The following is a 27,632-nucleotide window of genomic DNA, read 5'->3' on the forward strand; positions in this document are numbered from 1 at the left end:
CAGACGTGAGTGCTACGGGTCGGTAGTCATTTCGGCAGGTTACCTTGGTGTTTTTGGGAACAGGGACTATGGTGGTCTGCTTGAAACATGTTGGTATTACAGACTCGGATAGGGACAGTTTGAAAATGTCAGTGAAGACACTTGCCAATTTGTCAGTGCATGCTTGGACTACACGTCCTGGTAATCCTTCTGGCCCTGCGGCCTTGTAAATGTTGACCTGTTTAAAGGTCACTGTGGGGACGACGTCATCGATGCACTTATTGATGAAGCCAGTGACTGATGTAGTGTACTCCTCAATGCCATCGGAAGAATCCCGAAACATATTCCAGTCTGTGCTAGCAAAACAGTCCTGTAGTTAACATCTGCGTCTTCTGACCACTTCCTTATTGAGCGGGTCACTGGTACTTCCTGCTTTAGTTTTTGCTTGTATGCAGGAATCAGGAGGATAGAGTTACGGTCAGTTTTGCCAAATGGAGGGCGAGGGAGAGCTTTGTACGCATCTCTGTATGTGGAGTAAAAATAGTCTAGAGTTGTTTTTCCTCTGGTTGCACATTTAACATGCTGGTAGAAATGAGGTAAAACGGATTTAAGTTCCCTGCATTAAAGTCCCCTGCCACTAGGAGCGCCACCTCTGGATGAGCATTTTCCTGTTTGCTTATGTCCCTATACAGCTCGTTGACTGCGGTCTTAGTGCCAGCATCGGTTTGTGGGGCTAAATAGACAGCTACGAAAAATATAGATTAAAACTCTCTTGGTAAAACGTGTGGTCTACAGCTTATCATGAGAGACTCTACCTCAGGTAGTCAAAACCTTGAGACTTCCTTAACATTAGATTTTGTGCATCAGCTGTTATTTACAAAAAGACACAGACCGCCACCTCTTGTCTTACCAAAGGCTGGTGTTCTATCTTGCCGATGGACCAAAAACACCGCCTGCTGTATGTTATCCATGTCGTTCAGCCACGACTCTGTGAAACATAAGTTATTACAGTTTTTAATGTCCTGTTGGTAGGATATCCTATATTGGAGCTCTTCCATTTGGTTATTCAGTGATGCACTTTAGCTAATAGGACTGATGGTAGAGGGGGTTTACTCACTCGCCTACGAATTTTCAGAAGGCAGCCCAAACCTCCGCCCCCTTTTCCTCTGTCTTTTCTTCATGCAAATGTTGGGGAGAAAGCAGTATATCCTTCTCAAACACAAAGACCACAACGCAAACCATAGCCGAGAAAACAAATGGCTTTGTTAAGAAACAGTAAGCTAGTTATGAACCGCATATAATCAATGGTTGAACCCCAAACGCACATGTAAACAGAGCCTCAGTTCAGTTGTGCACTGCAAGTGTGCAAATGCATGCTAGCATCAGACAATTTACCAGACTCACTGAAAGCATCGCTGTTTGAAACATGTAGAATACATTCCAGCCGCAGCATATGCTTCCTCTCCTGCCTTGTCATTATAATCCACATTTGTGCTGACTGATTAACACGGTGTCAATTCACTTTTCAGTGAGTTCCCAGAAAATCTTAAATTGCCATCCACAAGTAAAAAGTAGTCAAAAAGTGCTTCACATGGTATAACAACATCAGAATCATTGAGAGGGTTTGATTAATCTCAACCGGGTGCCCGTGTAGCCGTTTTGAATTCGATTTGGAACCTGGCTGCCTCCCAGGTGTGAGCCGGGTGCCCTGCTCTGTCCGACGGAGAAGTCGGCCTAAAACTTAGTGTAGTAATGAGTAGAATTCTGTGTTTTCACATGCAAAAGTGATTGCTTTTGATAAAAAAAAAGCTTTTTATCTGACTTCCCTCTCCGATTTTGCCCGATGACATGACGGGCTGGCCAGATTAATCGAACCCTATCTCTGCTTGCTGAATTTGTGTGCCATGCTGTGTGCAGTCAAAAGAAAATGGCGTGCTTGCAAACTTGTTAAGCTATGTGATTAAAATGAGTCTGTTTTCAGTAAATCAACCGTTTTAGACTATTGTATTTTAACCGAACAAGATAAATAAACGTTCATTCAGTTCTGAGTGAATGAACAAAAATCATTTTGGAACGAATGCTTCCAGACTGTCCATTTAAATGCTCTGTGGAAATCAATGTTTTATAGAACAGGGTTCGTAGTGTAATAGTTACAGTTACCACCTGTGGAACTGAAGATAGTGGGTTCGCCACCCGGAGAATACATTTTGACCATTATTTAGTTTATAGTTTTGACAGCCCCCTCCCAACACACACACACACACACTTATTTTCACTTATTAGGTGGCTCTTAAAAGAGCATTTGGCTTTGTGGAGTGGCAGGCAAGTGGAAGTGAGTGTGGTGGTGTGTACTACTGCATGGATCCTGCTAGAACGGAGGAGAGACCAGCTCTCAGGCTTTCAAGGACGAGCTCGTTGCCTTATCCGTGAGATGCACGCCATCCCTACGTTACTGCCCAGGGACACGGTGCTTTGTGGCAGAGTGGCGAATTGTGGGCATGCGCCTGTCACTGAGAAATGCATGCTAGCCCATGCGGAGCCAATTAAAATGCTTGCAGTACACATGGTACTATGTTATTAATTCTTAAAATGTACTGTATGTTCTGTTCAATTTTTCATATCTATACTGCCATTGTAAGGGTTTTCCTGTGGTGAAGTAGAGACGGACCAAAGCGCAGCGTGGTTATATTGATTCATGTTTAATAAAAAAGGATAAACACGAACACTACAAAACAATAAACGTGGAAAACCAAAAACAGCCCTATCTGGTGCAATACACAGAGACAGGAACAATCACCCACAAACACACAGTGAAACCCAGGCTACCTAAGTATGATTCTCAATCAGAGACAACTAATGACACCTGCCTCTGATTGAGAACCATACTAGGCCGAAACATAGAAATACCCAAAACCTAGAAAAACAAACATAGACTGCCCACCCAACTCACGCCCTGACCATACTAAATAAATACAAAACAAAGGAAATAAAGGTCAGAACGTGACAGCCATTTATAAATGTGGGAACGTATGTTATTTAGTGGAGTTGGACATCTTTGGCAGAATTACTGTAACGGTTTTCTGTATGAGAAGGAGAGTCGGACCAAAATGCAGCGTGTAGATTGCGATCCATGTTTTAATAAACAAACGTAAACCACGAATCAATACAAACACTACAAAATAATGATCGTAACGAAAACCTAAACAACCCTATCTGGTGAAAACACAGACAGGAAAATCACCCACAAACACACAGTGAAACCCAGGCTACCTAAATATGGTTCCCAATCAGAGACAATGACGAACACCTGCCTCTGATTGAGAACCATATCAGGCCGAACATAGAACTGGACAAACTAGACATGTAACATAGAATGCCCACTCAGATCACACCCTGACCAACCAAAACATAGAAACATACAAAGTAAACTATGGTCAGGGTGTGACAATTACTAAGAACATTCGTAGCTGGATTTAGAGCACCTGTCCAATGTCTGATTTGTAAATACAGTATGTGTGAAACCTGAAGGCAGAGGACCTAAAGCTAGATCACCACAGGGCCACTACTTTGTTGTTTCTGATGAGAGAAGCAACAGTCCTTAGATTCTGGACCCATACTCATAAAATGTCTCAGAGTAAGAGTGATCATCTAGGATCAGATGTAACATTTGGTTCATAATGAACAAGATCGGTTTGACAAGGGGGACGTGATCCTAGATCAGCAAGCAGCCCGTGATGTCCAGATGATCACTTTAAGGATGCTCATACGGGAAGAGATGAGGAGATAATGAGACTATTTCCTCTATTTATTGACGTACCCTAACCCTAACCTTAACCCCTACCCTTACCCTAACCTTAACCGCTACTCAACCCTAACCATAACCCTTACCGTAACCATTTAAAATGTCAACTTCAATGGGGTAACGTCAGATATAGGACATCCCAAGGATCCCAGAGAGCAAGGCCCTTTGACATTCCCAGAGGATGTTAAAGTATACTGATTTTGAAACATGTCCAAAGGATTTACAAGGGGTTGAATACCATAACCAAATGGATTCATTTGATCTGCAGATGGATTCTACCTGTGGGTGTCCATTCTGCCATCTACCATTTTGGTTTCAGAATAACATTTGTGCATGTGCCGTAGTCTCTGTTTTTAGCATATTTAGCACTTTTATATAATACGTTTATATTTAGCACGTAGAGCATCACCACTGTGTCAGCATTATGGTCGCTCAGCATGTAAACTGTCCTTCAGCAGTACTAACCATTTGAAAGCAGAAGTAATGTAAGAACTTCCAATGAGCGGTAAAATGGGAACCAAAAGGAGCAAAATCTTATTGAACAGGAAACGTGTACAGTAGATTATGGATATTATTTTGTGTCATTTTAGTAACCCTAAAAATGCATCTGAAAGACAGCACCGGGTGTGTATAGCAAAGCCTATGGTAACATCTTCATTTAGATGACCTTGTCAACATGTACAGTTCATGTTCTCTTCAGAAACAGTCTTACATGATCAGTAAAGAGGATTACAATAAGACCCCCCCCCCCCCCCCCTCCCACACACACATTTGTAAATATTTCTAGTTGGGGGGGGTAAGATTTAGCAGTTTAAGTCGAGAAGCATAAGGGAGTAAATCACATACAGTATAACGTGAGATAGAGAGACCTCAGACTGTAGTTTCTGTACAGATGTTGGGGAAACCAGTGAGTAAAAGTAGGTTAACCGGTTAATGAAAAATCCTGATCCAACAAGACTCCTCTCTAACAGCTTTTCCTTTCACTCTCAATGTAGCTCGATGTATCTCCCCCCTCTGCCTCTCTCTCATTACCAGTTCAACACCAACATGAAGCTCAAATGAACGTTGAGTTGAATTGAACGTCAGAACAGACTCGTTCTTCTGCTCCTCCCTTTTTTCATTCACCCGGATTTCTCCACATTGGTGGGTTTTCCTCACTGGGGTGTTAGAAGAGAGAGAGAGAGAGAGAGAAACTGACAGAGACAGAAGAAAGTGAGCAAGAACAAAAACAGAGCGAGAGAAAGAGAGAAGGAGTGCGACCCATGCTTTGTAAGGGGTATCAAATTAATGACATGCCAAAGGCCTCCAGTAGTGAAAGCTTTTAGGGCTTAAAGCTCCACCAGGAAACCCCACCACAGACTCCCACAGCCCCCCCATGGTTGCCACCATAATCAAGGGAGGCAGATTTGGAATCCTTGAAAGATGGGGGGGGGGGGGGGGGGGGGGTGGAGAGATGAAGGAGAGGGGTAATTCTCTGTCTGGCCCCTGCAACCAATTACACGGCATGTCAATGTCGGTTAGTGTAAAAAATATTTTTTATAAATGTATTCTGTATTTGTGTGCTGGAGGTGGTTCAGTGAACTAGATGTGTGTGATAAGTACAAACCATTCCTGAGACATGAAGAATTGTGTTACCCACCAGAGCTAACAGCTTGGCTAATGTGGTCCTGAGCTGAGCAAGTGACCCAAGTTTGATCCTCGTCATATCTGAGTCTCTCTCTCTCTCTCTATATATATATATTTACTGTATATATATGTATATATATATATATATGTATATATATATATATATATATATATTTATCTCTCTCTCTTTCCCTCTCACTCACTCTTTCTAACTTGTTCTCTCTCTCTCTTTCTCACACACACAGGGACACACAAACACACAAACCCACACAAAGATGTCAGTGTCAGTGTGTGGCTGATATATGGATTCCTCTGGCCGTCAAAGACCACACTGTCTCTGTGACAGAAGAGCTTTGTGGGAGATAGAATGGGCTTGGGCCAATGAGGGGAACAGATATGGCTGAATGGACTAATCCACAGCTCCCTGTCTGTAACAAATGCATATACTGTAGCATGCGTAGGTCATTGCAGGTCTGTGGAGATCTTCACAATTGCTATAATAATCTGTGCAGAATCTCGAACAGCATTGATCAATTGCACCATTTACTTGGAATGTAATCTCTATTGCAGTCCAGGTCATTTGGTTTTGCTAGATGAACAGTGGCGATTTTGGCATGTAAGTCTTGGTGGGGCAAACCCCCAATTTTCTTCACTTGCATACCAGCAACGCCACTACACAACATAACACTAAACAATACGTTCATTGCACTATATCGGTGACATGCGGTGCCCACAAACTGTTAGGGCCTACATAATGCTGTCCCAACAGCAGTGCTTTCTTTTCAGCACCATGGAGGGAATCCTTACCATCGCTACACCTGGCTATCAGCAGAGTCTCGTCTGGCAGCGAAACAATTTATTCAGCCTCGTTTACTGCCTTTAATAAAAAAACATAGCTGATGTGGCGGACCATATCTCCCTGGCATATTACATCACTTATGCAGCAGCATATAAGACATTTTTGGACCCGACTTGTTGGGCCGACGGTCCTTTGTTGGCAAATTTTGTCATCAAAGGAAGCGAAAGATTTACAATTCCGAGTTGGATGACCACTCTAACCGTATTTTCCCAGTCTGTGCGCGTTTATTCCAACTTCCCAGTTACAATGCTTGCGGTTAACCACTGTCACCGATTCCTTCCAAATAACTAATTGTTGAATTTGCGATTTCCACCTGGCCGATGAGCACCGATACGTTTTATCTATAATTTATCTTCATTATTTCTCTTCATATAACAAGGATTAAAAAGGATTTGCCAGTGGATTGTCTACTTGATTGATGATGATGACTGCTAGCTATGATTTTGAAAGTAAGATGTTGACATCGAAGCTACTGTAGATATAATGTGATTTGACATAATTTTATCTGTGGCCAATGACCTTGAGCCTTCTTGGAAGGGCACTTATAATATAAGTATATGGCAAGACCCAAAGGGCTCACATTCTTGATGTCTACCCTTACTAATGACAGGTGACGTAGTGTCCCCATGAGTGACAGAACACTGAGCCAATCACGGTGCAATGCTGAGCCAATCACGGTGAAATGCTCCTATTTTCTGCTGGCCTGCCCCACCACCACAGCTTTATTAACTCAATTATATATATATATTCTACATTGTTTGCAAATTGTATGTGACACGTTACAAAATAACATGCAAAACAGGCAAGCCCCCCCCCCCAACAAAAACAATATGGGGCTCAAAACAGGTGATGAATGAAGGGTCACCGCTGTAGATGAAGCACAGTGATAATACAATATGTTGTTTAAATAAACAAAATATCTGATATTTTATTCCCATTTGAACATGGCCGTGCTTTGAAATGGTTTACATTTGGGTGATAACTAAACCAACTATCTGGCTTTGTTTTTCCATTGGAATTTAGTTGTGCTTTTCGATGGCTGAAAGCATAGTGATAACACATTGGAAATTCAACTAACTTTTGGCTGTCTTTTTGAGTGGGTGAATATAGGTGGTAATCTCATTGATCAACGTCTCAACCAAATATGACCTAATTATTCACTGTAACCTCCACCTCTCCTTCAACAAATAACACCGCACCAGAAGGTTTCTATTGTCACCAGTTTACCTCCCTTCCCCCCTCAACCCCCATTAACACCTGTCCAGTGGTACCCGGGGTGCGCGCCTTGCACTCCTCCCGATAGCAGCGTGCTCCAGTCGAAGATGCGATTGAGGCTTAACGGATAGGGAGAGAGGAGGAACAGCGAGAGAGACTGAATAAGAAACGGGGAGAGCGAGAGAGGTAGGAGAGAATCCATGAGAGACCTGTACCGCATTACACGAAAGGAGAGAGCACAGACACACACTCTCTCATACACAGCATACGCTACTGCAGAGCTGACACACATCGCGGAGAGAAGGAGAAGAAACAGCGATATCTCTACTGTCACGGCACAGGTAAGCAACAGCAGCACTATATTAATCTAACAGGCTTCTAATAATATTGACTAGCGGCTAGCGGGTTTATGAAGAGTTGGAGATGGGGAGATGAAATTATGATGTGAAGGGATGCTGCGTCTTCGGTAAAGACGGTGGAGGTTGTCGGTAAAGCCCTGGCCTTGTCGTTAATCTGCAGTCGTTCCTGGCCGGGAATTGGGCCGAGCCGAGCCCAATGCTCTGCGCGTCGCTGAAAGATGCTGCGGTGGGTGATTTTTTGCTGCTCTGCGCAAATTATAAACAGGGCCAGAATCTATGGAAAGTACAGTCGTTTATTCCACACACCCATCACATTTACGTATTTGTAGGTAGTTGTGATGTTTGACATAATATCGAGCTGTAGAGGAGACAAACGAGCTATTGAATGGTTGTTAGCAGGGTTGTTTTGTTAGGCCAGGGGGCTGCGGGCAGAGATGGCTGGTACTGTAAATGATCCTAGAGAGAGGGAGGATGATACTAGCGCTCCTTGAAATGAGAGTGAGTGACTGGTCATGGAGAGATAATTCAGGGGATCGGTTTGTTTATCTGAATCAGGTCATGTCACCAAACCAGCCAATGGTCCCTTGGCTTTCATGGGAGAGTATTTTGTTGAGCGTTCTGATTCATCCATCCGCAAGGCCTCTGTGTAAGGACACACGTTTAATTAACTAGGCCTATTCACTGCTTATACATTTGGGTGGAAAATCAACATGTATAGCCTTTTGCTTTAGCTGAGTTTCATTTACCTGCTGTCTAAGTGGAGCAAACTAATAACCTATCTCTTGTGTGGGTTTTTGTGCACCTGCATATAGGGAGGACAGTGTGTAGTGTATGCCCAACATGCTTTGGGTAGAAATTGCATTAAAACACAAATCTAGGATCGGTTTATCCACCTCCAATCCTAAACATAATTAAGGGGGGAATGCATAACTGACCTGTGATCAGATTACAGGGCAAACATCCTCTTACACTGCAGGGCCAAATACATATGATGAGCTATCATGTCATGTGACGTTGGGGCATATTATTTAACCTAGACAGGGCTGTATTAGCTGTAGCTGTGTTTACCCTGTGTGTGTGTGTGTGTGTGTGTACGTGTGCGCATTTGCGTGTGTGCGTGTGTATATTTGTGTGTGCAACTGTGCATATGTGTGTGTATCAGTACCTGGGCTGTGGCCTGTGTTTGATGGCGTTACATAAGGGCTATAGAGGGGAACATCTGTCCCTCTTCTCTCCCCCCCAGCAGGCCATCTTTGGGACAGCTTAAACACAGCAGCAGCACTGGACAGATGTCAGCTGGAACTATAACAAAGACCCCCCCTCACAGACTGACTAACTGACTAACTGACTGACTGATAGACACACTGACTGACGGACGGAAGGACGGACGGATGGACTGAACGACTGAGCTCAGAAGATTTGGAGAGTGAAAAATTCCTGTTGAATAGAAATACTAGAGGAGCATGGCTGTGGATCACAATAGTGATAACATCATTATTAGACAGACAGACAGACGGACATACAGTCTTAAAAAACGATAATCTCTTTCCTTATCTAATAATAGAATGACAAAATGTTCCTTTGTTCTATTAAGGAAGGAAGTTGGTCTTAATTGGTAGCCAGCATGGAGGAATGGAGGGAAAGAGGGAACGAAGGATCCTTGTCTGAATTGCACTCAACAAACAAATTAATTAGACATCATTTGATTTAAATATTTTATCTGTAGAACTGAGAAAATTCTACCCCCACTGACTTTATTTGACCCCATATATACTCAGCTTTCACTAATGACCTTACAGATCAGGGTTTGGATGCAGAAGCATAGAAACATAGATCGATTACCATATTATTTGCTACTGATCGACACTGATCAATAAAAGGCCACTCTGAAATATGCAGTTTTGTCTCATGTTTTTGGGGTAGCGTGCATTTGGCAGGAGTGTCCACCAGAGCTTTTACCAGATAATTTAATGTTAATTCCTCTACCATAAGCCGCCTCCGACTATGTTTTAGAGAATTTGTCAGTACGTCCAAAATGCCTCACAACTACAGACCACATGTATGGTGTCGTATGGGCGAGCGGTTTGCTGATGTCAACGTTGTGAACAGAGTGCCCCATGGTGGCCGTGGAGTTATGGTATAGGCAGGCATAAGCTACGGACAACATACACAATTGCATTTTATCTATGGCAATATGAATGCACAGAGATACCGTGATGAGATCATGAGGCCCATTGTTGTGCCATTCATCCACTGCCATCACCTCATGTTTCAGCATAATAACGCACGGAACAATGTCGCAAGGATCTATACACAATTCCTGAAAGCTGAAAATAGCCCAGTTCTTTCATGGCTTGTATACTCACCAGACATGTCACTCATTGAGCATGTTTGGTATGCTCTGGATCGACTTGTATGACAGCATTCTCCAGTTCCTGCCAATATCCAGCAACTTTGTACAGCGGAGTGGAACAACATTCCACAGGCCACAATAAACAGCCTAATCAACTCTATACGAAAGAGGTGTGTCGCGCTCACACAAGATTAATGGTGGTTACACCAGATACTGACTGGTTTTCTGAATCACACCTCTAGCTTTTTTTCAGGTATCTGTGACCATCAGATGCATATCTGTATTCCCAGTCATGTGAAATCCATAGATTAGAGCCTAATTAATTTATTTCAATTGACTTATTTCCTTATATGAACTGTAATTTAGTCAAATCTTTGAAATGGTTGTATTTTGGTTACATTTTTTTGTTCAGTATACATTAAACTGTTTCCATTTCTAATCTACTGCTCTAGGAGATGCATATCTACAGTAGCTCCATCACAATAAGAATGTACCACACATACACACACATACGACACACACACACACACACACACACACACACACACACACACGACACACACACACACACAAAAAAATACAATGCTTCATCATAAAGGGAAACCGGAACCCTGGAGTCGGATGTCTTCAGGCTATAAAGACATGTAAGCAAAACCTCCACCTGTTTGTCAAGAGGGCAAGGGGGTGTTATTAACATTGCTAACACCTATCCAATCTTTTCCGATCTACACAAGTGCCTATCGAGAAGGGGCTAGGAGTCCATTTGGAATTGGGCAACAGTACCAGACTGAGTCTAGTGGTGTATTTTAATAATATCTTAGCTCACACATTCAAAGCTTTTTAACTTTCAAACCCACACAATTGCTTGGACTTTGATTTGTTATGCTACTTAGTACCTATTTGTGGTTCGAATTTTTTATTTAGATTTTCTATTACTATTCCCCTCCAGGAGGATCTGTGGTTTTCGAATACCTGAAGCTCTCCTGATACTTCTTTGTCTTCATGAGTCTAGTGGTTAATGGAGGTCTTGTGTTCTAGTGGTGGATTGTGATTTCTCTCTGTGTTGCAGTACATATGTTTCACCACCAGGTGCTGATATTCCATGTAAAACTCTGTTGTTACTCCACTGATGTGACTGGTAGCAGAACAGACCCCCAGTGTCTCAATGCTGAATGGCTTCTGGATGTTAATGGCTGACATCTGAACTGGATCAAGTCAAACGTTACAGGTTTGCTCCAATAGACCCTGCTCCCCAGGGGAGTTTGTAAACACATCCTAGATGTTTCCCCACCATTACCTCACAGGCCCTTTGTTTGATTCCAGTCTTGAGTCAAACCCAGAAACTGTGTTGGCTTAGTTTAGCGCTTACAGGTGCATCTATACATATCCAGTATGTATGTATTTGTTTGTATATATATATGTATGTGTGTGTGAGTGTGTGTGTGTGTGTGAATGTGTGTTGTGTGGCACACACACACACAGACACATGCACACAGACACACACACACACACACACACACACACACACACACACACACACACACACACACCCCTGTCCACCCGACCATCCCATCCCAGTTCCTCACACTGTGTTTGGGCCATATGGCCTCTTTCCCAGTGATCCCTGTCTCTGGCATGTTGTCAGCTGATTGGAGCACTGGATGGCAGTCAGTCCTGGGGTAGACCCGTGGAGGTGCGCCACGATAGGTCAATTAAATCTGCATTAGAGAAGCCTGCTGTCCTCTCAGTGGCTCAACTGGCATTGGACTGAGCCAGACAGCTAGAAGAACTGCAGGTTTTAATTCAGACCTGGCACTCAAGTCTCATTCTGTAGGTCAGGAAGATACAGTCTGATCCATACACCGTGCTTTGTTTAAAGCTAGAATACACACACACACACACACACACACACACACACACACACACACACACACACACACACACATGCACAACAAATGCATCCTTTCATAGGTTGAGTCATCCCATCATGAGAAACTTGTCTTTCTCTTCCCTCCCTCCCTCCTCCATCCTTCTTTTACCTCCCATCCCTCCCTCCCCCTCCCTTCTTCCCCCATGCCCTCTCACGTTTACCATCCAGAGGTCTTTGTTTCCAGTTTCTATTTTTAAACACGAAATAGCAACTTCTTCCTGAGGGAAGGGCTGAGCAGAAAGGGAGAGGTGTGGGAACGGAGAAAGAGAGAGAGAAGTGCATCTGGGCGAGGTCACTTTTAAGCGCATCGTCTGGCTGTGAGCCAGGATGGATGGAGAGAGTGAGGGAGGGATGGAGGGAGGAGAATTTCCTGTAGACTCTGACCCAGGGAGGAGCTGCCTGTAGGGTGGTAGGAACACTGGCTCAGCTCCAGGATTCACTCAGGCCTCCACGGAGACATCAGTCTGGAGGCACAGAGAGAGAAAGAGAGAGCGAGAGCCCTTACATCGAGCAGACAGGATGACTAAGGGTTATTCTTTGTAAAATGTGCGTTGCTGATATGATCAATACAATGTGTATTATGTCTTAAGGTTACTCTATGTTTTGGGTCCTTGCTTTCACCTCTGTGTGTGTGTGTGTGTGTGTGTGTGTGTGTGTGTGTGTGTGTGTGTGTGTGTGTGTGTGTGTGTGTGTGTGTGTGTGTGTGTGTGTGTGTGTGTGTGTGTGTGTTTGTGTGTGTGTGTGTGTGAAGGGAACGGTCTTAAAGGCAGGCAGGAGGATTATGTCCAAAATAGTGATGGTGGTAGCAGTGGTAGAGGTAAATAATAATGTCTGCAAAAAATAAACAAAACAAAATGTTGAACATAACCAATTAATTGGTTGTAACCTCATTGAACCTCTCTCCGGGCAAAATCATTGCCTAAACTAATAGGGATGCACTTGACCAATTAACTGGTTGGAACCAGAGAGATCTCACTAAACAAAATAATACATTGACAAAATTACATGTAGACGGACATGTTCACAGGTGTGCCTCGTGATAGAGTGAGGAGGTGCACGAAAGGAGCTCCATGAACTGCCAACAAACACAAGACAAACACAAAGTAAGCTACAAAGACAACTGGATGACTTGCTAGCCACATGGGGAGTACAGTGTAGTATTTATACAACATTCAAATCTCTGGAAAAAGTTTAGGCAAGTCATAATTCTAGAAGGCAGAAGGTAGTGCACTTGGCCCCCGTGGCCACCTCCCTGTCTGCCTGTCGGTTTCTCCCTCCTTTGATCAGTAGCGTGTGTATGTTTTCTTTTCACAGAGACACAAAGAGACCTAAACAAAGTGTCCATTGATAGGTTCTGAAGTATAGCATCAAAGCTAGCAGGGAAAGAGGACTACACTTACTAGAAAATACTGTTATAGAGGACTCATTTTACGTGGTCTAGTTGGCTCTGAAAGTCCCTCAAACCATCAATGACAGTAGCAATGTTTTGTTTTTGTTGGTCTAAAGACGTGAATGGTTTCTGGTGCACTCTGATGTGTGCACTAATAATAACACTCATGGCAGAGCCACACACACACACACATACACACTCAGTTAAGTACACAGTTAGGTGCAGCTACACACACAGTAGAAGGCAGCTACACACATAGTCACACACACACTGCTGACTTCACCATCTGTGGCACTGTATCTACTTCCAGTTACGAGGTACATCTCCCCCTTCCCCTGTGTGTGTGTGTGTGTGTGTGCACTCTTCTGCTTCACACCTGCACGTAGCACTGTAACATCAAGACATACAGATGCATCAAGGACAAATCCGACAGGGGACTTTTCAGCTTTGATAACGACAAGAGCAGAGCAGGAAAACGAAATGTTTTCAGATAAGTTACTAATATGTCTTTCTTTTATACACTGTGTTTACCCTATGGTGGCTATACCTATTCTATTCTTAAACCACATATAACTAAGCACACACCACTAAATGATAGCGTTCTATTCTATGTTCTCCTATTCTCCTATCCTGTTTAGACATGTTAGGAGCTGCATATTTTGTATGTGTGCATGTCTGTCTGCGGTGTGTGTGTGTGTGTGTGTGTGTGTGTGTGTGTGCTGGTTAGTTTTATTAGGGCACATCTGTAGGTAGCATCTGGCGTTCTTCAAAGAGGAAATGAGCCTATAGTAAATCCTCTAATCATTACTAGTCTGTCTGTAGGCCCTTGGCTAACGCTCCTCACCACAGAGATGTATGACCCCTTGGTGAGTGCAGGAAATCGGGCTATTGTGGATGCTGGTACTCCAATATATTCACTTTATTTTCATTTGACGATAGAAAATATTAGGAAAAAGATGAAAATGAATGTTTTTATGGCGCTCTTACCCTAAAAGCACCTGTTTATTCAGGTATTGATTCCCATGTCAAATCAACCAATCAATGACATGAAGACCTGCTTTTTACGTAAGTAGTTTTGCTATAAAGACATTGACCACATTCCTCACACTTTGGTGATGTTCATTCATCTCATCAGATGTTGTAAAATATCATAACATGACAAAATACCTTTGGTCTGGATAAAGCATTTGAATGAGAGTGATTGATCACTGCGTTGTATTTATTTAGCAAGGTTCTCCACTTAGTAACAATTGCCATTGTTTTCAAGGTAGTTCTGGCTTCATCAGACGCCTAAAGTCCTAAAACTACCTTCCTTCCGACCCTGTCCAGCAGCTGTTGACTTATAAGCCTATCACAGTGTTCCCACTATGGTAGAGAGGACAGGTGAGGAGCAGACACCACAATAGACTTTTGTTTTCAGTCTGAATGTCCCTTAACCTGCCAACAAAGGAGACCCTCCCTCTGTTTGAATTTCTCATCAACCACATATGGTTTCCCCCAGCCATGTGTGTGTGTGTGTTTGTGTGTGTGTGTGTGTGTGTGTGTGTGTGTGTGTGTGTGTGTGTGTGTGTGTGTGTGTGTGTGTGTGTGTGTGTGCGTGTGTGGTTGTCTGTCCTGGCTAGCTGTCTGTAGCTTATTGATTACGTTAACCCATCAGTGGATCAATGAGAGTGTGACTGGGGGTGTCACCTGATATGATTGGCTTTGTCACCTTGGTGTTAGGAGATGATGGGGTATTTTGACCCCTTAAATGACCGTTGCCCACTCCTAGGGTTACAGAGAGAGGTGAAGAGAGCTTTATGTGTACTGTATGTGTGAGGGGTTAGAGGAACCAAACCTAAAAGGGTCATGATGGCACACTGTCATGGTTGTTGAGTGATAGAGCTAAGGGGAAAAAAAGAGAGGGACTCGATTCGATTCAATTCCTCCCTTTGTGTTCTTATTCCACTGCATCACACCCAGTGTTGTCGTCTATAATTACTACCGTCGTTATTTTAAACCCCTCCTGTTCAGGCAGGTGTGTGTCTGTGGGCCATATAGCACTGCAGTGTTAATGATGGCTGATGGGATAGGGTCAGGGGTCACAGTCCTCCATTAGGGAGGAGTGTGTGTGTGGTCTCCAGGTGGTTGCTTTAGCTACAGTATATAAAGCAGTTCTAATTAATTACAGTAAAAGTGTAATTGTAATTAATGACGATGGTCTGTTTTCCTGTAGTGACATAGGGGCCATTGCTGTAGACAGAATGGCTGTGCAATGTCTTTATAGATGCAGTTAGATTCTAGTGGAGTGTACAGTACACCCACTATCAACTGTCGTGTCACGTTTGCTCTGATTGTCAGCAGTACTGTGTCATTTTACCCTGTGTGTGTCTTTGCCGTGACCCTCTCCACAGTAGACCTGAAATGCACATACAATAACACCTAAAAAAAAAAGATATACAAACAATGAACTTTCTTTTCATGTAGGTAAAGTTGACCTTATAGCGGGCGTGTTTTTACGATTGATTATAAGCAATTGCTTTGTTAACTTAGTCCGTCTGTTGAACTGTCTACATCTCCTCCTCTTTCCAACTGTCGTATGATGCTCCAGCAGCTAATCAGCTGGATGTGTGGGGGTGTAGAAGCGCTAGCCAATGGGCTATCACACGTCAGTAAAAACATTGTTTGATGTGTGGACTTTATTTTCTACAATGCACATTTCCATTGCTCGCTAGCAAATAAATAAATTGATCATCTTTAAAAAAAATAAAAAAATTAAATTAAAAAGTTGGATGTGTCTGACTATTCATGAATTATCCAGCAGCAGTCTACAATGTTCTGGCTCTAAGGCCAATGATGCCCTAATGGTCTGTCAAATGGACAGTGCGCCAGTCCAATCCAACCTGGCATGGTGCAATTTGATATGGAATCCCTTCTTCATTTATAGGCTAATCAAAGCTGATAACTAGGCTATGGACATGTTGTGTGTCTTTGTTTCTATTTGAATGAGTGTCAATTTCATCTACATACTACAGCATAGCTGTCACTCTCCCTTTCATACCGTCCTTGTCAATTCATTATCTTATAGCCTACTTTCGGAAAGCCTAAGGTAGGCCTAGGTATTTTATACATTTTAAGGATTGGAGAAGTATTTTCTCTTGTGTTTGACATACGCTGGTGGCTTTGATTGATAGGTGCTTTTACGGGGGTGTGGCGTGTGTGATTTCGCTGATTCTTCTCTATATGCCTAATATGACCATTCAGAAAGTTTCCTAAAGTAGCATGTCTGGACTCTTTAATAATTATCAAATGCTCCTCTCGTGATTTACTCTTGTAAAAGGCCTATTTTCAGTAGCTTAGGCTATATTGTTTCTCTCATTACGGCATCCTCTCTTTGAAGAACATATGCTAATGCAACTGCCATTGAATGACCGCAGCAGCAGGGTTTGTGATGTTTTGGGAAAAGTGGGAGAAAAACCCATTGGACTTCATGTGAATGGTTTTGTGCTCTGAAATAGGTATCACGTTTCAGATAAGACCCAAATGCAGACTGTGTTGAAGTAACAATGTTTATTACAGCAACAGGGGCAGGCAAACGACAGGTCATCCATAGATAATGTTGTCCAATTGGTTCATGTTCCACGATAATTGGTGTCAATGGATCTCGTTATCCTGAAACTTTTATGATCTAAACATGGAATATTGTTAGTCAGTTTCCATAAAACTATGCATGAAGTGTAATGCAACAGTTACTTATCATTTTGATCAGTTGTATCAATTGATAGTTAGATCATTGTAATGAAATGAATAGACAGTCATTTCAGATGTAATGTGTGAATTTCGTTTTGAAATGGTAATATGTTAAGTTGTGTCATTTTGAACAGGTGAATTTAGTTCAATGAACAAATGATCTTAATATTATGTGTATTATATCCAAGCAATTGGGAAAAGTGTTATAGTTTTGAAAAATGTGCATTTTGATCATTGGTTGTGAGTTTTGTGTCTAGAGTTTTGAAAAATGACATCAAGTGATTGTAAAAAAACTGTAAATGGTGTAAATACAAAAATGTGACATTCCTCTCCAATCTGACATTTCTTAATTTGTATACTATACCTAAATTTAGAGGTAATAACCACCACCGGTTCTGCCGGTGACCGTGTACACTGGCCTGGCCAATTACCTTAACCTCAAATTCCAAGACTATTGCAGCCTTAATGTGTGTGTGTGTGTGTGTGTGTGTGTGTGTGTGTGTGTAACCATCACTCTCCAGCTGACAGGGACAAGCGCGACAGGCTCATGTGCAATAATGAGAGAAATTAAACAGGAATGAGAGAGTGAGAGAGACTGCAGTCTGTCACCATACACACACAGCCTGCATAGTGTCTCCCTCTCGTCTCCTCTCCCCCTTTTTCTCTCTCTCTCCCTCACACACTCTCGATCTTTACAGTCTGTCACCATCTACAGTCCTCCAACCTTTCCGTCTCTATCCCCCTTCCCACTTCTCCCGCTCTCCTCTCTTCTCCCGGCAGATGGACAGTGGTGGTGGGCTGACGGGGGTGAGGAGGTGTGAGGGTGTCTCTGTGGGGACTGAGGGGGGTGAGGGATGCTGGGGTCTTTTGATAATTTAACTGGCCCTCTGCTGCCCTCAGGGGACGTACTATTGTCTCCATTGTTCTCCTGAAAGTGGGCCAAGAAAGAGGAAAATTAAGAGGGGTATGAGAAAAAGATGGGGGGATTGATTATTAAGAAAGAGAATAAGGAACACTGAACATGGGGATGAATCAATGAGAGAAAGATGGAGCAAGTGATTGTAAGTGATGTTCGATTTATTTTACTGGTGGAAGTGTTTTGTTTGATGGTACATTATAGTGACCATATTGTGATTTGGGCTCAATGGATCATAGAGGGTCAACTGTACTGTAAATGTAAATGCTTTCTTTCATCCAAAATATCTTCCCTCAGTTCTCTCTCACTCTTCTGAGGTATCTGTTCAGACAGCTACGTCTCTTCTTCTCTTCCCTTCAATTCAAATGGGCTTTATTGGCATGGGAAACATGTTTTTACGTTGCCAAAGCAAGTTAAATAAACAAAACATAGAATTTAACAGGAAATTTTGCACTCAAAGGTTGAAAAGAGATAGACATTTCAAGTGTTATATTATCAGCTATGTACAGCAATGTGCAAATAGTTTTAGTACGAATAGTAGGGGAAGATAAATAAACAGATAATATGGGTGGTATTTACAATGTTGTTTGTGCTCCACTGGTTGCCATTTTCTCATGGCAACTTTGCGTTGTACACAAAGTACAGTGCCTTGCGAAAGTATTCGACCCCTTGAACTTTGCGACCTTTTGCAACATTTCAGGCTTCAAACATAAAGATATAAAACTGTATTTTTTTGTGAAGAATCAACAACAAGTGGGACACAATCATGAAGTGGAACGACATTTATTGGATATTTCAAACTTTTTTAACAAATCAAAAACTGAAAAATTGTGCGTGCAAAATTATTCAGCCCCTTTACTTTCAGTGCAGCAAACTCTCTCCAGAAGTTCAGTGAGGATCTCTGAATGATCCAATGTTGACCTAAATGACTAATGATGATAAATACAATCCATCTGTGTTAATCAAGTCTCCGTATAAATGCACCTGCACTGTGATAGTCTCAGAGGTCCGTTAAAAGCGCAGAGAGCATCATGAAGAACAAGGAACACACCAGGCAGGTCCGAGATACTGTTGTGAAGAAGTTTAAAGCCGGATTTGGATACAAAAAGATTTCCCAAGCTTTAAACATCCCAAGGAGCACTGTGCAAGCGATAATATTGAAATGGAAGGAGTATCAGACCACTGCAAATTTACCAAGACCTGGCCGTCCCTCTAAACTTTCAGCTCATACAAGGAGAAGACTGATCAGAGATGCAGCCAAGAGGCCCATGATCACTCTGGATAAACTGCAGAGATCTACAGCTGAGGTGGGAGACTCTGTCCATAGGACAACAATCAGTCGTATATTGCACAAATCTGGCCTTTATGGAAGAGTGGCAAGAAGAAAGCCATTTCTTAAAGATATCCATAAAAAGTGTTGTTCAAAGTTTGCCACAAGCCACCTGGGAGACACACCAAACATGTGGAAGAAGGTGCTCTGGTCAGATGAAACCAAAATTGAACTTTTTGGCAACAATGCAAAACGTTATGTTTGGCGTAAAAGCAACACAACTAAACACACCATCCCCACTGTCAAACATGGTGGTGGCAGCATCATGTTTTGGGCTTGCTTTTCTTCAGCAGGGACAGGGAAGATGGTTAAAATTGATGGGAAGATGGATGGAGCCAAATACAGGACCATTCTGGAAGAAAACCTGATGGAGTCTGCAAAAGACCTGAGACTGGGACGGAGATTTGTCTTCCAACAAGACAATGATCCAAAACATAAAGCAAAATCTACAATGGAATGGTTCAAAAATAAACATATCCAGGTGTTAGAATGGCCAAGTCAAAGTCCAGACCTGAATCCAATCGAGAATCTGTGGAAAGAACTGAAAACTGCTGTTCACAAATGCTCTCCATCCAACCTCACTGAGCTCGAGCTGTTTTGCAAGGAGGAATGGGAAAACATTTCATTCTCTCGATGTGCAAAACTGATAGAGACATACCCCAAGCGACTTACAGCTGTAATCGCAGCAAAAGGTGGCGCTACAAAGTATTAACTTAAGGGGTCTGAATAATTTTGCACGCCCAATTTTTCAGTTTTTGATTTGTTAAAAAAGTTTGAAATATCCAATAAATGTCGTTCCACTTCAGGATTGTGTCCCACTTGTTGTTGATTCTTCAAAAAAAAATACAGTTTTAAATCTTTATGTTTGAAGCCTGAAATGTGGCAAAAGGTCGCAAAGTTCAAGGGGGCCGAATACTTTCGCAAGGCACTGTATATTCATGTCACGTTGGTATAAATGGTCGGGAGACAGGCGCAGGAATGCGTAATAGTTTAACCTGTTGGATCTCTAGGGGCGCTATTTCATTTTTGGATAAAAAACGTTCCCGTTTTAAGCGCGATATCTTGCCACGAAAAGATGCATATTTGGAAAGAAAACACTCTGAAGTTTCAGAATCTGCAAAGATATTGTCTGTAAGTGCCCCAGAACTCATTCTACAGGCTAAACCAAGATGAAACGTCAAACAGGAAATGAGCAGAATTTCTGAAGCTCTGTTTTCTAATGTCTCCATATATGGCTGTGAATGCGACAGGAATAAGCTTAGACCTTCTGCCGTTTCCCCAAGATGTCGGCAGCATTGTGACGTATTTGTAGGCATATCATTGGAAGATTGACCATAAGAGACTACATTTTCCAAGTGTCCGCCTGGTGTCCTGCGTCGAAATTGGTGCGCAAAGCCAGGTGCAAGTATTTTTCCATTTGATTGAGAGGAGAAACCATGCTTCCACGAACGATATATCATCGAAGAGATATGTGAAAAACACCTTGAGGATTGATTCTAAACAACGTTTGCCATGTTTTCAGTCGATATTATGGAGTTAATTTGGGAAAAAGTTTGCGTTTTGAGTTTTTTTTTGGTAGCCAAATGTGATGTACAAAACGGAGCTATTTCTAATACACAAATAATCTTTTTGGAAAAACTGAGCATTTGCTATCTAACTGAGAGTCTCCTCATTGAAAACATCCGAAGTTCTTCAAAGGTAAATGATTTTATTTGAAGGCTTTTATGTTTTTGTTGAAATGTTGCGTGCTGGATGCTAACGCTAATGCTAACGCTAAATGCTACGCTAGCTAGCTACTTTTACACAAATGATTGTTTTCCTATGGTTGAGAAGCATATTTTGAAAATCTGAGATGACAGTGTTGTTTACAAAAGACTAAGCTTGAGAGATGGCATATTTATTTCATTTCATTTGCGATTTTCATGAATAGTTAACGTTGCGTTATGGTAATGAGCTTGAGTCTGTATTCACGATCCCGGATCCGGGATGGGGAGATCTGAAAGGTAAAAAAAATTATCCTTACCCAATATACAGCGTGCCGTGTACAGGCACGGGGACGAAGACCAAACAAACACGTATACAAAACACAGGGTAGAAACCCAAACAAAAGAGGACATCCCAAACAAAATCAAAGGACATTGTAACAATAATCGTTCTAACAGTAAACGATGGTGAACAAAGGGCACACATATACAAGTACTAATCAATGGGAATAAGGGCCATCTGTGAGTAACGAAAGTTCCGGAGGGATCCGTGACAATTCTATTGGGTGTTTGTCCCATTTTGTGAATTATTGGTTGGTGAGTGGACCCCAGACACAACCATAGAGGTCAATGGGTTCTTTAACTGATTGAAGTATTTTTTTGCCAGATCCTAATTGGTATGTTGAGTTTTATGTTCCTTTTGATGGCGTAGAAGACCCTTCTTGCCTTATCCCTTAGATCGTTCACAGCCTTGTGGAAGTTACCTGTGGTGTTGATGTTTGCCCTCAGAACAGTTTCAATTAATCAGGGTATGGACAACAAGGCTTCGAAAGTGTTCCACAACTTACAAAAAAAGATTGACTTTTTGAAACTGCAATAAAAGTACAATAACTGCAGTCGACTGTGGTATTTTGGACGCAGTAATTGCAGAATAACTGCGCTGTACTGCAGTTAGACTGCACGCTAACTGCAGTTAAAATGCAAAATTACTGCAGTAAGAAAAACGTATTCTGGACACTGGATTTTCTGCATACTGCAGTCATACTGCATTCTGACAGAAATATTTTTCTTAACCTGTAGTGACTCCCAGCCCGTGAACGGGACCGTTATCATCATCTGACACTAATTAGCATAACGCAACGGACATAAATCTTCCTAGAAAATATTCCTATTCATGAAAATCACAAGTGAAATATATTGGAACACAGCTTAGCCTTTTGTTAATCACCCTGTCATCTCAGATTTTCTAAATATGCTTTACAGCCAAAGCTAGACAAGCATTTGTGTAAGTTTATCATAGCCTAGCATAGCATTATGCCCTGCTAGCAGCAGGCAACATTTTCACGAAAATAAGAAAAGCAATCAAATTAAAGAATTTACCTTTGAAGAACTTCGGATGTTTTCACTCACGAGACTCCCAGTTAGATAGCAAATGTTCCTTTTTTCCAAAAATATTATTTTTGTAGGCGAAATAGCTCCGTTTGTTCTTCACGTTTGGCTGAGAAATCGACCGGAAAATGCGGTCACTACATCACCAAACTTTTTCCAAATTAGCTCCATAATATCGACAGAAACATGGCAAACGTTGTTTAGAATCAATCCTCACAGTGTTTTTCACCTATCTATTCTATAATATATCCACCGGGACAATTGGTTTCTCATTAGAAGCGATTGGAATAATGGCTACCTCTGTACTTTACGCAAGATTTTCTGCGGGAGCCATCATGTGACCACTTGCTCAATGTAGTCCCTTACGGCTATTCTTCAACATAAATGCGTAAAAATACATCACAATGCTGTAGACACCTTGGGGAATACGTAGAAAGCGTGAGCTCATTCGTAGCCCATTCACAGCCATATAAGGAGTAATTTTAAAACGGGAATGTTTTTTATCCAAAAATGAAATACTGCCCCCAGAGTTTCAAGAGGTTAAGCAACAGGGATGTTTCCCACAGTTTTGTCAAGATGGCTTGATTTCCTTTGGTCCACCACCCATTCTTGATACACAAAGGAAACTGTTGAACGTGAAAAATGTTTTTGACACAAATTGGTGCACCTAGCACCTACTACCATACTCCATTCAAAGGCACTTAAATCTTTTGTATTGCCCTTTCACACTTTGAATGGCACACATACACAATCCATGTCTCAATTGTCTCAAGGCTTAAAAATATTTTAACTTGTCTCCTCCCCTTCATCTACACTGATTGAAGTGGATTTAACAAGTGACATAAATAAAGGATCATAGCTGTCACCTGGATTTACCTGGTCATCCTATGTCATGGAAAGAGCAGGTGTTCTTAATGTTTTCCATACTCAGTGTATGTGTTGAATAGGGTGGGGCTCAAGCTGCATCCCTGTCTCACCCCACGGCCCCGAGGAAAGAAAATGGGTTTACTGGGTTTATTTTAACTGCACACTTGTTGTTTGTGTACATTGATTTGATAAAGTCATATGTTCCCCCAACCCCCAAAAAAACCTGCATCCCTGTCTCACCCCACGGCCCGAGGAAAGAAAATGGGTTTATTGGGTTTATTTTAACTGCACACTTGTTGTTTGTGTACATTGATTTGATAATGTCACATGTTTCCCCCCCAAAACTGTTTTCCATCCATTTTTATAGCATACCCTCATGCCAAATTGAGTCAAAAGCTTTTCTGGAATCAACAATGCATGATAAGACTTTCCTTTTGTTTTGTTTGTTTGTCAATAAGGGTGTGCAGGGTGTATACCACAGAAGGTTGGTCACACCTTAATTGGGGAAGATGGGCTCGTGGTAATGGCTGGAGTGGAATAAGTGGAATGGTCTCAAATACATCAAACACATTGTTTCCATGTGTTTGATGCCATTCCATTCGCTCCATTATAGCCATTATTATGAGCCGTCCTCCCCTCAGCAGCCTCCACTGGTTTGTATGTGGTCTGTTGTACAATATTTTTGTTAAGAAGCCAATTTGCTCAGGACATTGTTTTCAATGAGGAAATGTTGGAGTCTGCTGTTGATTTTTCTGAGATTACTGTTGATGAAAATTCCATGGTAATTATTAGGGTGAATTTTGTCTCCACTTTTGTGGATTGAGGTGAAGGATGGGTGTAGAACACAAATGTCTAGCAACCAAAAGGTTGAGTGTTCTAATCTTATCATGGACACCTTTAGCTAATTATCAACTTTGTCAACTACTTACTACTTTTTAGCTACTTTGCAACTACTTAGTACCTTAGCTAACCTTAATCCTTTAACATTACTCCTAACACTAACCTTAACCCTAACCCCTAGCCTAGCTAACATTAGTCACCTAGATCATGTTAGCAATAATCAATTGGAATTCTTAACATTTCAAAGTCATACCATTTGCAATTCGTAACATGACAAATTGTAATTTGAAAAAATGGATTGGGGACATATTAATACATACCATACATTAGGGTTGGGCGATATGACGATATATATCATGTGACGATAGAAAAACGTCTATCGTTTCATATTATGCTCTATTATTCATTTAGTTGTATCGCAAATTACACTCTTTACAGCAATATTTTTCATCAATTGGACACGTGCCTGTGGGAAGGAAATTTGCAACACAAACAAATATGGAGGAGAGTGAATGTGACACAGAGCACAGAGACATGGAGCTCGTACCTAAAAGAAGGGCTACTTCGGGTCTCATGGACGTGGTTTGGGTATGAAAAGTCTGACACGGACCAGAAAACCGTCCTCTGTATAATATGCCACAGGCCGGTCCTGACAACAGGCTCAAACACCACTAACCTCTTTTACCACCTACGCAAGAATCGTGTGAAACAGTACGGAGAGAGTCTATGGATGAGACCCAAAAACAAACCCCCAACTCAGACGTTGCAAGAGGCTTTTGCCCTCGGCACACCATATGGCAAAGAATCACGAAGATGGAAGGAGATAACAGCTGCCGTTATCAACTTATATCTGCAAAGACATGGCCCCAATTTACAGGGTCGAGAAATGGGGGTTTCGTGAGTTGGTGCTAACACTCGACCCAAGGTATCAAATGCAAATTGATATGACACGTAATAATGCCAAAATGACATGGAAAACAAGCCAGCCCCCCCCCCCCCCAAACATAAAGGTTTTATTTTTAGGCCTATATTTATTTTGTTTTGCAACTAGGTGTTTTCTATTTACCTTCTTTTTTTTTTTAGTTTGTTACATGCTTAATTGAACATTTGTACAAAGGTTCTAAATAAAAGGAGATATAATCAAATATGAGTAAGTACCTTTTATTTTTTGAGTATAATTCAAAGTTTAATAAGAAATAGGCCTTTACATGTGGTCATTTTTTATCAACTATTTATTCATTAAATTTACAGAAAATGTGCTATATCGTGATATGTATCTTTATCTGGATATGAAATGACCTATATCGGGATATGAGATTTTGGCCATATCACCAAGCCCTACCATACATACTGAATGGTTGTCTTAGATTTATGTACAGAATAGTATGAAATGCTATGAGATCAGGTTGCAGTCCACCCAGCTAGCAGTTTGCAGTCAAAATAAATGGAAATTCTTGCTAACTTGGTTAACTACTTGGTTAAATGAGTCTGTTTTTAACAAATCAACTGTTTTAGACTATTATATTTTCACCAAGCAAAAGAACTGAGTGAATTAACAAAATCATTTTGGAATGAACACTTACAGACATTTAAAGTGTCTGTCGAAGTCAATATTTTAAGAACAGGTTTCATAGTGTATTGGTTAGAGGCCATGCTTGTTGATCAGAACATTGTGGGTTCGCCTCCTGGAGGAGGCAAACTGTTAAATTTCTTAGATGTAAAGTCCCCTGTTTAGGGGACATGCTTGGTTCTGGTTTCCGGTTCCAACTGACATTTTCACATGTAAAGTGCCCCATTGAAAGTGATTCAAACTGTTATAAATAGTGGAATCATGCCATATTTGGACTAGATAATGCTAAATAAGTCAGGATGTTGAACAGCCCTTTCCCGTGGTAGATTGAACATATACTACACCCCCTCGGGCCTTATTGCCTAACACCTACTGACCAAAAAAGGATGTTATTCTGATTTTTAAAAAAATCTATTACATGTTTTGCTGAAATAAAGGTTAAAGGAAATACAGGCATGCACCGCATGACTACAGTACAAGACAGCACAGCTTAATCAAGCCTGATGGTCTTGTAAGTACAAAAGCAAAGCATAATGGGATAATGTCTTACTGTGACGTGTGAAGAATCCAATATTTTACCTTTCATGCGGTACAAATCACATTATTGTGGAAGCATCTCTAAGAGTATGAATTCGGCTGTTTGAGAAGCTTTCAATCCTAAGAAACCTGCCTACACATACAGTGGTCCCTCCTTTAAAAGTTGCGAGCCTACACCACGGGACTAAGAGGTACTCAGCGTCACAGCTTAATTGTTCCAAAACACCTCAAGGGGGAGCTAGAGCACTCATTATGCATTTTGGTCCGAAGGTGTTTATATGACCAATTATATCGAGTGGTTCCAATGACGAATTTGACACAAGCCAACCGTCCCTGGTGACTTTCTTCAGCAAAGATGGCTGACAAAATATTACGGTGGAAGCAAATGTAAGTAGTTATAACATCATAACGAGTCAAGCAAAAAATGTACAATTGAGAGGAATATGTTAGTTAAGGTAGAGACAAACATTGTGCATATATTTTTGTCATAAAGTTAATTTATGAAAATCGCTATTTAGCAAGTTAGCTAACTAGCTAACTTTAGCCAGCTAGCTAGCTAGTGTTATGACATGAGTATGAGTATTTGTAATTCATGTTGTTTAATATTTTAGGGACTCTTGAGCAAACCAGGCTGTTGTCTTGTGAAACAGCGGATGTAAAGAATCTAGCTAGCTAAAGCATTTACTGCAAATTTAATGTACAATTGTGCTAGCTTGCCTTGCTTATATTTGCCATGCAATGCAGCTGAAGTATCATAGCTAGATAACTATTTATTTGCTTATTGTGTAGTGGAGGAAAAAAATAACTGCATGCCTGTGGATGTGTAGCTAGCTACAGTATGTAGCCGATCTGTGTATGGACCCTAAAACTTTTGGTATGAATATTAGTTCAGAACCTATCTATGAACCTCAGCTATCTTAGTTGTTGTATCGACTTCAAGTCTGAATGGCATTAATGAAGCCTATGAATTGCGTAGAATACAATAACTTTATTGTGCCAAGGATGCAAGTCCTATATACATGTATTGCAGTTATTACCACCAATGAGATCCCCACATTGTAGCCTGTACATTAAATATATCCACTGATCATGTACTCTTCCTTGGCAAATAAAGGTGCGGTTTTGGTATGAATCTCTGTGAGACATTCCTTTTCAGTCATATCCAATACCAGGTGTATCAAATTCCATTATTTGAATGATGCTGTGTCTGCATGTATGTACTACAATTTCAACAGAGT

The 27,632-nt window shown here is 41.5% G+C and overlaps 1 protein-coding gene across 30 annotated transcripts in view; it reads left to right on the forward strand.

Moving 5' to 3' along the window:
- The first annotated feature begins 7,525 nt into the window (after nucleotides 1–7,525).
- nfasca (neurofascin homolog (chicken) a) overlaps nucleotides 7,526–27,632 on the forward strand; it is a 156,355-nt gene continuing 136,248 nt past the window's right edge. For 9 of the 30 annotated variants that reach the window (XM_090205392.1, XM_090205401.1, XM_090205410.1 and 6 more), the window contains exon 1: nucleotides 7,529–7,822. Coding sequence is in view for 21 of the 30 variants with exons in the window: in XM_090205387.1 (XP_090061513.1) it covers nucleotides 7,682–7,822 (141 nt within the window). In the remaining 9 variants the exon portion in view is untranslated. Of the gene's footprint in view, nucleotides 7,823–27,632 lie in introns of all 30 variants that reach the window. The other 21 variants (XM_036950092.2, XM_036950094.2, XM_090205381.1 and 18 more) reach the window with 7 other exon arrangements.

This window comes from Oncorhynchus mykiss, chromosome 17 (genome assembly GCF_057628025.1).
Source record: "Oncorhynchus mykiss isolate SJ-2025 chromosome 17, ASM5762802v1, whole genome shotgun sequence".
Classification (NCBI taxonomy): domain Eukaryota; kingdom Metazoa; phylum Chordata; class Actinopteri; order Salmoniformes; family Salmonidae; genus Oncorhynchus; species Oncorhynchus mykiss.